Source organism: Chelon labrosus (genome assembly GCF_963514085.1).
Source record: "Chelon labrosus genome assembly, chromosome: 6".
NCBI classification, from domain to species: Eukaryota; Metazoa; Chordata; class Actinopteri; order Mugiliformes; family Mugilidae; genus Chelon; species Chelon labrosus.
In genome coordinates, this window is record NC_140342.1 from 12,300,684 (window position 1) to 12,313,912 (window position 13,229).

The 13,229-nt window shown below is 40.3% G+C and overlaps 1 protein-coding gene across 1 annotated transcript in view; it reads right to left on the reverse strand.

The window, feature by feature from the left end:
• Positions 1-2,345: 2,345 nt before the first annotated feature.
• The window catches only part of klhl24a (kelch-like family member 24a), an 18,420-nt gene continuing 7,536 nt past the window's right edge, over positions 2,346-13,229 (reverse strand). The window contains exons 5-8 of the mRNA XM_084546529.1: positions 12,799-12,917; positions 7,253-7,441; positions 5,758-5,946; positions 2,346-5,664 (exon numbers count right to left, since the gene is read on the reverse strand). Coding sequence (XP_084402655.1) covers positions 5,464-5,664; positions 5,758-5,946; positions 7,253-7,441; positions 12,799-12,917 — 698 coding nt within the window. The 3' untranslated portion in view covers positions 2,346-5,463. The remainder of the gene's footprint in view (positions 5,665-5,757; positions 5,947-7,252; positions 7,442-12,798; positions 12,918-13,229) is intronic.

Here is a 13,229-nt window from a genome sequence, read left to right on the forward strand (position 1 = left end):
CATAGCTGGAATGACTGGATATATGAGCGATCTGATAAGCACAATACAAAAGAACTCTTGAGGTATTTTAGTCATCCGGTAATGCTGCAAAATACTGATTTGACGTTAGGGATTCATTGGAAATCCTTACAGCCATCACATGACTGTGAATTATGACACAAATGCTGCGATTCCTCGTTGTACAACAATGCCAACACCAACACCAACTGCTGCAAACGTACCACCTCTATAAATCTTACATATTTTAGGTTTGACAGCTGTGTCCGGTTGCATGGCACGAAGAGGAAACAGCCGAGAGGAAGGGGCAGCACGCTTCTGATGAGCAAATTTGAAATGATCAGCAGTGGGATCAGTTCCACATGCCTTAGCATCATCTAAGGCATGTTATTGGGACTCAGCGAAGCCTGCGGTTGCTTTGTTGCGCAGACAAAATTACACACGCAATGCTGTGGCACACATCTCGGGCCAATTAAACACATCAGAGGGAATAAAGAGTTCGGTTCACCTTTTATTAAAATTGTATGAGAAATATTATGAATACGTTCCTGCAATTAATCACCCTCTTATTGTGTACACGTTTCCTTTTTTATGGAGTACAGAACAATACCACAGTTAAGCAAGATTACCGCATGCATCGACATGAACTCTGATGTACAGTACAGTGTTCTCCTGTCTGCGAAGCTGTGCGTCCACTTTGGACCCTCTACATAAATCAGGGTGCAGATATTTAGGGAAGACACGACTTGAATTCCTTCCATACTTCTTAATGCATTGTGCCCATAAAACTCCGTGAGAAGAATGTTTGTGGTTTCCATTGAACCAAACCATAATACGGCGCATATATAAATCACATGAGACGTAAACAAAAAAAAGGAATGTCTGTCACAGCTTGAGTTGCTCAATCTCGCTTGAAATAGTGTGGCTGGTTTTATACACTGTCGCCTTGTTTAACACAATGGCTCATTAAAACATCACCAGCGTGATTGATGAAGTGAACGACTCCACCATATGTTTGCAGATTGCACCAAGTTTAATTAAGCAGAATATTGTACTTCTCGTTGTTAATTAAAAAATTTAAAAAGCATCTTTTTAAAATAAATAAATAAATAAAAATCTTTCTGTACATGACTGTATAAATCAGCTCGTACCCTATAATTGTTTGGCCAGATTCATGGTTTCACCGCAACAGATGCTTTTCATCTTGGCCATCTGGTTTCTTTCATACTGAGTCAAAAAACTTGAAATACATTTACAGTGTATAGTAAGGAAGTCGTTCTTGGAGGAGTTTTATGTTAAAAGCTTGCATGAATATGACATTATTTGGAACACCTTGCCCCTTTAGAACTGCCCTAATTCTTCAATGACATGCTGGAGGGTTTGGTCCATATTGACATAACATTATCACACAGTTGCTTCAGATTTCTCAGCTGCACATCCATGTGAAACTCAACCCCGTCCCAAAGGTGCACTTTTGGACTGAGATCTAGAGACTGTGTGTACCATTGGAGTGGCTCTGTGACATGTTGCATCCTCCTGCAGGAAGTAGCCCTCAGAACATTAGTACTCTGTGGTCACAAAGTTAATACTTAATTAGTACTAAAGGGTCCAAACTGTGCCAAGAAAATATGCCCCACCACCACCACCATTCTGAACCATTGATACAAGGCAGCATGGATCCGTGCTTTCATGTTGTTTCACATATAATTCTGTCCCTACCGACTGAATGTCGCAGCAGAAATTGAGTCTCATCAGACCAGGCAATGCATTTCCAATTTTCGACTGTCAAATTTTGGTGAGCCCTTGCAAACGGTAGCCTCAGTTTCCTGTTCTTAGCTGACAGGAGTGACATTCAGTGTGGTCTTCTGCTTCTGCAGGTTTGACGTGCTGTGCATTCAGAGATGCTCTTCTGCATACCTCGGTTGTAATAAGTAGTTAACTGAATTACTGTTGCCTTTCTATAAGCTTGAGTCAGTCTGGCCATTCTCCTCTGACCTCTGCCATTAACAAAGCATTTTTGTCCAGAGAAGTGCCTCTGGATATTTTCTCTTTTTCAGACCATTCTCTGTAAACCGTAGAAATGTTGATCATGTGTCACAATCCCACTATATCAGCATGGTCTGAAATACTCAAAACAACCCATCTGGCACCAACAACCAACAACAAATTCACTTAAATCACCTTTCTTCCCCATTCTGATGCTCGGTTTGAACTGCAGCAGATCATCCTGATCATGTCTATATGCCTACAGACGTACCTAATGAACTGGCCGGTGAGTGTAAAGACATTTTTTTTACTCAGTGCTGGTAACCTCATACACATTGTCACTGATGAGACAGGACAAAGCATTGGTACAGAAAGAACAACTTTATTGATGTTTCTCCGATACAAGTCAACCATTACATTTCAACATACTGCAGTTTACAAAAATCCAAAGCTCTCTCACATCCGAGTAGAAAGTGGGCTTAAAATATCACATCATACATCCAATAACAAAGATTTGCATCAAAATGATCCGATTTAATTCCCCATCCGTTATTATTAAGGCAAAAATGGCAGAAATTAACAGGCTAAGGCACTGGGTGATTAAATCAAATGACCTGGGTGAGTAAATCAAATCCACTTTGGCTTAAATTTGCGTTCATAGTCAACTCTGTTAACCAGCTTTTGACGCTTAGCTCTTTTTAGGGGTTTAATTTGCACATTGGAATCAAAACATCTCAAGCAACACAGTCCCACAACTCACCACAACAAGTAAAAGAAGACAAAAAAAAATCAGAACAGACACAAAAACAATGGATAATTTTATCAAATGTAAATATAAAAAAAAATGAAAGACTCTACAAAGCCAATAATGACAATCAATAAATCAGCACAACAGGACAGTGTTAGTGGCCCGTTTTGAGTAAATACTCAGTGAAATCACAGACGCACACACACTCAATCTCTCTCTCTCTCTCACTATTTAGAACCCCCACCCCTCTTTTGTCTAACCGCTTTCTTGCCCATCAACTCTTCTTGTTGGGCTCCTGAATTACCCAAGAGGAGGTCGGGAGGACCTGGGGATGTTTTCTTTTCAGCCCCTACTACTGTTTACATCCTGAACTCATGCTAACATTCCTTGAAGTTTGGTTCGAGCTGAAACACCCCCACCTATGTCTGTCATTGTGACTGACAGATGGAAGCACAATCCGTGCTCTTCTAACATGATATGTTGTGCATTGCTAGGGAGTCTCACAAACTCACAGATCACCTTTGTCAACCTTTCCTCAGCCTTGACATTGTTTTCTTGGTTGTTAAAGTTATAGCACATCAGAGTTACAGGACGTGTCCAACAAGAAGAGCTGACAGGCCCTTTTACCGTTTCCTCTATACGTCACATGAAAGCAAAGAACATTTACTGATACAGTAAAAAAAAAAAAAAAGGAAATCATTGTCATATAATTCTACATTTAACAGGATCCTGTCAAAGTGCACAAATGGGGCTCTCAGTTACAGAAAACACAATATGCAACCAAGAAAGAGATACATTTAAATTTAAATACAGGTTAAACAAAGAAAACATGTTAAAGTTATATTCACAGCAATTTCTCTAGTCTATCAACACCATATGTAGTAAAAGGTGACTTTTACTGACCACGAGCCACAGCATCCAAAATCATTCAGAACCCCGCCGCCCTGTGTTATGTATAGCTCTGCTACACACGCCATCTCAGCTGACCAGTAAACACGCACACACACACACACACACACACACACACACGGACGCACACCTGGAGGTATCTACGGTTACCCCGAGTTACATCTTGGCATGTACAGGTGAGAGGTGCTAGCATCAGTGTGAAGAGCTCTGTTAATAGAAGCCAGCAAGTTGTGCATTGCTTTCACTGCAACCTGCTTGGCTCCAACACATCCAGACCGAGTAAAAAAAAAAAAAAAAAAAATAAAATCACATACGTACATGCACACCACTTATTCAGAGCAGTCTTCGAGTTTGATCTACAAAGGCTTCTCACATCTACAAAACCACCCCACGAGCCCCGTACACCAACGAACTAACATTGATATGAAATAGACACACTACTGTAAAGCTACATACTATACAATAAAATTATATAAAAAAAAGAGACAAACAAGTATAACTTAAGAAAAATAAAAAAAAATAAAACGTATTGAGTGTGTGTAATGAGTGTAAAAATAATAATCATAATGGAGCTAAATAAAGCGTTGTAGATCAGAACATATGAGGTGATAACACAGGCAGAGAAGGAAAAGGCAAACACATGTGGGGTTTTATTCCAATATTTCTGTACAGCCCGTGCTCTTTATCTCTTCTCTTCACTCTGCTCTGGGTTGAAGGGTGAGAGCGACTCATATTTATGGCAACTGATACTGTGGGAGAGCAGCTGGCTGACTGTTTACCACATTTCTTATGGGTCATTTTTAGCATCAAGGAGAAAAATATAAAAAGCAAGGAACTGTACTTTTTAAACTTTTTTTTTTTTTGTTTAAAGTTCTTTACCAGTGCTGGGTTGTTCTCTACTGTATCAACATAGACTCTAATGGAGTGCAGTGGGAGAAAGGTCATAAATTGGGCCTGGCTACTCATTTGTCAAATAATTATTCTGCAGACAAATGACTGTGCGTGGGTACTTTCAGTGCTGGTCTTAAGGCCTTGTTTTTGTTTCTTCAGCACTATCTGTGGCAATCTCAGCACACTGGCAACCTAGATTTCAGACTAAGGTCACTTTGCCCAGTAATAAAAGTCATATTGGCAAGTGCGCATTAAAACTGATGACTTGTCGCTATATCACATAAAAACTGATTCAAATTCAGGCATGGCGTTTTAAGTCATTTCAGTTAGAATTAACTTCCATAAAATATACAGTTAGGTGTGAAAACAAATTGAATTTCTATTGGTATGATTGAAAGTCTTTGTGCAGAATATATTTTCCCACATTACTACAAGATAAAGAAATAAAATCCAAGCTCAAATCAAAGTTTATATTTTCATTTATACTCAGCATTATCAATAACATATTCATTTTTGGTAATTCAACAAGTTATCATGTTTTCCTCAAATATCTTTAGTCTGATTTATCCCTATTGCTTTCTTTATTTCTCTTACATGATGCTTCCCAACCTTGTATGGCTACTACTACTACAAGGCAAATCTGCGTTGGCCTGATTCCACTTTAGCTCTGATTACAGATGGACTGGTAGTGTTATCAGTTAAAGAGCATTTCCGCAGAAGCGCTCTAACTAACAACAACAAAAGAATTACAGCACACTGAGTACTGCTACATGATGCTGCGAGAAAATAAATTAGCTCACTGGTACTGTGGGCTGAAGTGTTAAGTCCCTGTTATGAACAAAAAGTGTGTGGTTATTTCATGTGGTGTATTTGAAGAGTTTCTTTAGTGTTTGTTCTCATGTAAGAATGTATGTGTCTCTGTGTGATTGTGGTCATGGCTTGTAGTACTTTTCATTGTAACGGTGGATGGTTACGCAGCCGTGGTAGGAGATGGGTCGCGGCATGGCTGCCACGCCTGTGATGATGCCCGTTGCCGGGTCGTAACACAGGATGGTGTCTGTTGCTTCACCGCTTTCCCCTCTGCCGCCCAGGATGAAGATCTTGCCATTGCACACCGACATGCCACAGCTCTCCTGCAAAGGGAGAGAGAAATACGTGAATGTAGCATTGTTGCAGGTGAAGTCAGTTTGTTTACCGAGTGCAAAATATGTATTTAATCTATTTACCTGTTTGTTGAAGGTCTGCACAACATGCATCCAGTAGTCCTCTGCTGGGTCGTAGCAGAAAATGGACTTGGTGAGACCACCGCACACGTAGATCAGGTTGTTGAGAGACACTGCTGTAATGCAGCGCTTGGCGATGGGGATGTTGGCCCGTAGTAACCAAGTGTCTGTCTCTGGATCGTAGCACTGAACCTGTGACATACAGTTACATGTGGTGGTGTTTTAGAGTGGTGAAAGACATGAACGCCCCTGTATCTTTTTAAATATATACTGTATGGTGGGAAAACAGTTGTTGAACAGAAAAAAAAAACTGAGGAATGTGGAGCTTCTTCTGTGGCTGACTGCTCTGAGGGCTGACATAAGCGTGCCTCTGTGTGATTTGCATACAATCCCAGCATTCTCTCACCCACTCCTCTTTAAAATAGATTTCTTTCAAAGCAGTCTAGTCTCTAACTATGCCTAATGTGCAGGGTGTCTCGCTGCAACAGATGTGGAGCTCTGGGATCAATGTAAATGACCCTGTTAAGAGAACCAGGAGAGGGGTAGATCAAAAGTGCAGTCTCGTGAGCTCTCGTCCCCCTTGGACACGTAGAGTCAGCCATGCAGCTAGAGAGACGTGCGTTGTTGTTTTATCTTTTACAAAAATGCCCATCTGCTTCTTGATGTCTGGTCTAGAGCCAGCACAGACATAAACAAAAATGCCAGCTATTTCATAGAAGAATTAAACTGATTCTTCAGAAGTCACCGCCTTCCTGTTTACTTCCAGCAATGTGGCTGTCAGTCAAAACATAATGAAACTATTCTAAGATTGCAAGTCACGTCCCAATCTGTCTTGGGTCATTTCACACAGTAGCGTGACAGATAACAAATTCTGTATTGCGACTGTTACCCATCATCCTCACTGAAATCTTTATCTTCAGCATGTTTATTTTTGTATCAAAGTCTTTCACTTTGATCTCCTACTATGACATTTATCCGTTTCCTGTTTTGTCACTGTCATTTGATTGAGTAAATGTATATTCTATTCATGTAAAATCAAAACTTAAATGAAGTGAGATTAAACAATTGCCATGGTGACAATGACAATGACACAGTTAATGAAATTTAACAAACCAAAGCAGGATCAACCTGACTGGGCAGGAAGTGCAGCCGTTTAATTGAACGACTCTACCAGTCAGTGATGCTAAACTGAAAACAATTCAGATTCTGATTTTGTACTGTAACTCTTTAAAAGCTAAAAATGTTGATAAATAGATGGCTGCTTGCACATCAAGATACTTCACACATACATGCACCGTAAATGTAACAGTCAACGCTAACCTCAAAAAAGTTTAACTTGTAATTTTGAGTAGTTGTTCAGATGCACAGGATTTTGCACATCCCTTTAGTGTCTACGGTATAATTATTGAAAACAAGTACCCAGAGACAAAAAGCACCTCTGCTCTCATCACCGTGTGCTTAAGTGTGTGGGCGGAGGGGGCACACATCTGTTTCCCACCTTGTCTGAACAGGTTTCGTCGTCTGGCCCTCCTCCTATGACAAAGAGCTTGCCGGCGCAACTGGCCACCGCCGGAGAGCTGACGGCCTCTTTCATGGGAGCCACCTCTGTCCAGCGGTTGGAGAAGGAATCATAACACTCCACACTGCTCAGGCGGCTCTGGCCATCGTAGCCACCCACAGCGTACACCTGAGGACAGACACACGGACAGATATGGATCAGATGACGAGTGGAACTAGATACCTAGAAACATTTGGCATACACCACAACCTAAACATTGTGACATGTGTAAAACATCTTTGCATACATGTCTTCCAGTCCACAAGCCTACGTCAGCACTTAAAGAACTCGTTTATCAGGTGCAGAAGATGAATGCCGAGTTTCTTCAGAAGCAAGCACAATTATTTCTTTCCTCATTGCTCTTAAACCTGTAAACACTTCCTTGCAAGCATGAGTGCAACTGCTAACCCTAAACACTACTTCCTAATTTGCTCAACTGGCAAAATGACACAGGTCTGTGTAGGTTTACAATAACACCACAAAGTTTTGAACCAAAACAGAACTTCATTTTGTTTGCTTTTCTTTTTCATTTAGTTTGTGACAGCTTAGTTTTCCACATTTACTGACAAATGCGGTCTGGTTGACCAAATCTGAAAAACAATAAATACACATAAATCAAACTAAAAAATAAATGTTATAGACAGGAAAAATGGTTAAAATAGGTTGATGTCTATATTTTGCCGGTAACGTTCTCGGGAATACACAATAAGCAGCACTAGTGGTTACGAGCATAGAACTAGTCATCAGCAGGCAGAGCTTGTGCAACAGAGGACCTCCAGGCTGTTCCTGTCTCTATGCAAAAACGGAAACACAAATAAGAACGGGGAGAGGGAGAGGGAGAGGGAGAGGGAGAAACAAACAGCAACGGAGGCAAAGAAGGGGAACAAAAACCCATTAGACACCTGGACAGCATGACTGTTTTTTCCAACTGTAAAGCTGATGATCCATGTAGACTGTTTTTTTTCCAAACCAGTCTTCATGCATGTATTTACTGTATTTCCTTAATTTGTGACCTCTATTCACCTCAGCCACAGAAAGGCTTTTACTTGAAGCAGGTCTGTATTTTTAACGTCCTCTGTTGGAATATGATGAACATTAATCATCATATTCAGCATCACACATTAACAAGAAGCTCGGCTCTGATCTGTTCTGGTTTGCTCACAGGTTAGTTACTGCATCACGCTGTGTATCAGAACTTAACATTGCATCTGCATCTGTTAAAACCCCTGCAACATGTCAATGGACAGAAACCCTTAATTTGTTTACAGTGATTTTATTGTCAAAGATTTGCAGCCATACAACAACAGTGGCATGCTTTTAACTGAGCACGTGTGACTGAAATAGTATAACATTACTTATAATACTACTAGATTAGAAATCCACAACAACAGGGGGTTAAAATAGCTTAATGATATCGTTGAATTCATTAAATTAAAGAGATAGGATTGTACATTATGCTTAAATATCATGCACATTATCTGATGGGCACCAGGGCTTTAGCCACCCTTTACTTGTGTCGACCACGGCGCCATTATCTGAGACCTGGCTTTTAACTAACTACCCGTTTTTATTTTACGTGTAATCACAACAGTCCCGGATTTATTTTGCGGAGGGCAGACTGTAATTTTTGGAAAAGGACTGAGGGCATGTAGGCAGACTGAAAACTGTTATCTTGCAAGTGAACAAAAGAGGGCTAAAACAACATCATGGTACATGGAGATAAAGCTAATTGAGTGTTGTTTAAAGAGAAAATTAAATATTTTTTCTTTCTGAATCTGAAGAGCTGGTTGACCAAAGTTACCCAAAGTCAATTAAATCCACGTTTTATTTCCCACTTTAACACAATACAACAGTTGTATGGCACTAAAAGCATTATATTTTATGATATTATAATATATTATCGATACTTTGGATTTCACACAATAATACAGACAATAAAGATAAATGTATTGCATTTCTAAATATTTTGGGTGGAGTGACCCTTTAATGTTCCTCTGAAGCTATCCAGACCCTAGTTTGTTTGAAGACGGTAGCGGTAGGGACTGGGGTAGGGCATAGGATCCCTCTTTTCTTTTCACCATTGCCACTTGTCACTAACTCGATAAGGCACCCTACACGGCTTCTTTACACCATGAAGGAGTAAGTCTATCAGTACAGGAACGTTTCACATGAGCTTGATGATGGTCGCACATACCCAGTACTGACTTGAGGTATGCTGCTGTCGCATAAACACTAAGCCAAACGTGATTTATAGCTCACTGCGGACACGGTCCCTAGACACTGAGCGGTAACAGCTAATTTTACGGCCACGTTCAAGCACTGACAGTGGCTGAATGATTAACTGTTTCCTGAACGTGCAGGAAGATGAGAAGTATTGACAGTGAAAGAAACACTGAGGCAGAGCAGGAGAGAAACAAGATAGAAGAATAGAGAGAGAGACGGAGAGTTACATTATGATGGATGAGAACAGCCGTCACCAAGTGCAGCCATAACAGGGAGAGGAAAACAACTGGTGACCTATTTTAGCTTACGCTCTGTGGAAACAAGACCAGTCCAACAGGACTGCACAGACTGCACAGACTGCGGGTCACAGAGAAGTGTGTTTTCTTTTACCTACAGTGTATCCCTGTGAGAATCACCTTTAAAGGTTTAATGTTACAACTCGGGGTGTATCAGTGAATGTAAGGTTTGCACAAACATAGTAAGGCAAGTTTAGGTGGGCTTATGTGGTGGGTACTGTGCTTGACTATGCAAAATATAAATAGTGACGTCTACCGGAAAGTCTTTTCATAAAAGCATGAACACGTGCTCATTATACAGGCATGTTTAGAACACGCCGCTTTGTTACTCCATACTTGCAACTGTAGCATGAAAAGGGGAAATTACAGACTGAATGAGGAAATGACTAGGTACAAGCTCAGAAGGAGGGGGAACTAAATTCTGGGGAAAAAACGACAACAGACAACAAAATGTTTTTTGTGATAAAATGCCCGATACTATCTGGGATGCAACTGTGACAAAGAACATTCAGTGGAAACATCCTTCCTGGCCAGATAATGAGGACGTGAAATAGTATAACTAACACGGGCTAAAGCCTTCTGACAGAAAACACTTAAAGAAATTTGCATCATAAATAAAAATAATATAAGTTAATTTACTAAATAATGAATATCTTCTTTCAGACAGTCAGTGTCAGTGCCAGTCAAGAGAACAAGCAGTTACTACCTAAAGTGATCAAAAAGGACAATCTCATTTTTAACACATAAAATAATGTATGTGTCTACTACTGCCTCTACATCTGTACATTTTGTGATTCCTGTCCTTGTACATTTGAATAGAAATAGAGTAGTGATGAACAAAATCTTAAGTGATCTTATTTTCAAATCAAATCAAATGATTCTTGCATGAGAGTGTTCAGTCAGCCACAGATCATTAAGTTTAAACTTGGTTTCCATTAATGGTCTATAGTTTAGTTAAGATGCGGCTCAGCAGGTGAAGTTGTTTTCACTATACCTTGACACAATGACTTACTCTGGAGTTAATTACTGACTTTTATAGCCAAGCCATCCAGCTGATTACCACCTGTTGTGGCGCAACCAGCATGTGCTGTAGATCAAATGCACACGTGCGTTTTTGTTGTGGCGAGGCACAATGTATTTTGGGTGTTGTAATGAAGTCATTGAAAACCCAGTACAGACCGGCCAGAAACTCACCTTCAAAACATAAGGAAAGCTGCAAAGGAGGTGAACGACTTCTGCTTCAGGCCAAAGCTCTCTAAGAATATGTGCACTTACGTGGATACATGATGACTAAAACACACCTGATGAGTAATGCGTTTGCATGTTGTGAATACCTCACCCAACACAATCTGCACCTGCTCTTCTTAATGCAACACTATGAGAAGTAATTACAATCCAGAAACGTTTCATGAGGTATTCATATTATTGTATTACCAGAGGACAACACTAGTTTTACAATGTGATGGTTACGACCACAAACGCTACAAAGTCAAATCTTTTGAAGACAAACTTTCTTTAACAAAACAGGAATATAGTTATTTAATTTAATGGCTAACTTAGCATTTTAGTAGATTGGATATAGAATTTAACAGCACTATGGACAGCAGCCGTATAAGTATTTAAGATTATTTTTTAAATTATGCTTGCACATACAAACCGTGTGTTTACCGAGTCATCAGTACAGAGCTCTCACTGCTATCTAAGGACACTCGTGGCTAAAGTGACCGAGTAGGCGCACGTGGAGCGTGACACAAGCTAGTGGACGAAGCTAGTCCTTAACTGGGAAGTGTGAGACGCTGGCACACGTCCATTAAACTCTCAGTGCACTCAAACAAGAATGTCCAGCTGCCTAGTAAGAAAGAGTACAGCCCGGCAACAGAGTAAAGCACTGATCAAGGATTACCGATCAGCTTACATGACATTTACTTCATTCAAATTTCACAACCAAACTGGTGCAGGATCTGTTATTAATCTGACACGACGTTTAGTATGCAGTATATAGAAGAGTAGGGAGATAGCTGTCTGACACATGACGGGTTATGGAAATACTGTATAAAGACTGTCTATAATTTCTAAGAGAAAGATTTCAAATGTAGAGCAGCACATCTTTGTATGCTGGCTTTACATAGAAAGCCAAGTTTATTCTGCCTGTTGAATCTGCAATGTATCCAGGATGTGCAAGGTGAGCTGGAACCAGTGAGTCGCAAACTAACAAATGAGTCAAACACTACTAATAATAATTCCTTGTCACAACACACCCTCGTAGACTAACACGGAAGATCCCGATAGCAGAAAGCACGCTTTCGTCAAATATGACGTTGCTAAGAACTAGAGAGGTCTATTTCCTCCTTCTGCGAGTGTGTCACTTCTAAGACTAGATACTCAATGTCAGTTATCCTAAAGCATGTAAAACCCTTGGTCTAGTTAAAAACAAATTCCTTCAGGTCTGTGTGGAAGACAGAAGGGAGGAATGAACCGATTGTGAAAGGTAAGAACCGAAAGCAGCCCAAACTTCCAGTGAACACTCTAATACCTTTCCTGCAGGTGATTCCACAGAATGTTCTCAGTGAGTAAATAATACAACCCCTTTTCTTCCTCCTGTTTCGTAGCAATCCTGGCTCAAATTTCTGTAGACACACGTCACATTTTCCCGTGAAACTGCAGCTTTATTCAAAGTGAAGCATATTATAAAGTCTCCGCAGCTGCACTGTGGGTTGCACACAGCTTTTTCAATATGTTTCTACGAGTCCAGGCTATGCTGTAAACTTCTACTGACTAGCTTGGGTTGCTTTCTCTATTCAGGGTAGAATATTGCAAAAACTGTTTTAAACAAACACGATAACAGGCTAATTATAGAAAGAATCAATAGTATTTTTCTTTTGACGCAACAACATACATGTTTTGGGATTGAGAAGAAACAATTCTGCTGCAAACCTCACGCGTATATGAGAAGATTTCCCTCCTTACCTTGCCCAGTAGGACTCCCATCTTGTGTCTCCAGCGGCCTTTGTTCAGAGAAGCCACTCTGATCCACAGGTTGAGTTGGGAGTTGTACATCCACACATCCCTGGAATTGATACGACCACCTACAAACACAGAGAGGCGAACATTAACGCGCTGCAAATAATGTTGCTAAGACAGCTTCGGGTTCAGTTTGAGTACAAGTGTCAAAATGTAAATTTAGTGCTGGACAATTTGGGTCATTATCATCACTAGAATGTTTTTATTGAGCAGATCAAATATTTTAAAAGAGGTCATAAATAAACTCAAGCAGCTTTGCTGAACAGCCAGCGTGTTTATGTCAAAGTAATGTTTTATCTTCTAACTAGTACACACTTGTACGTCATATCTGACTTTGACCTGAGCTGTGTCTCGAGCACGTACCTAGCAAACAACAA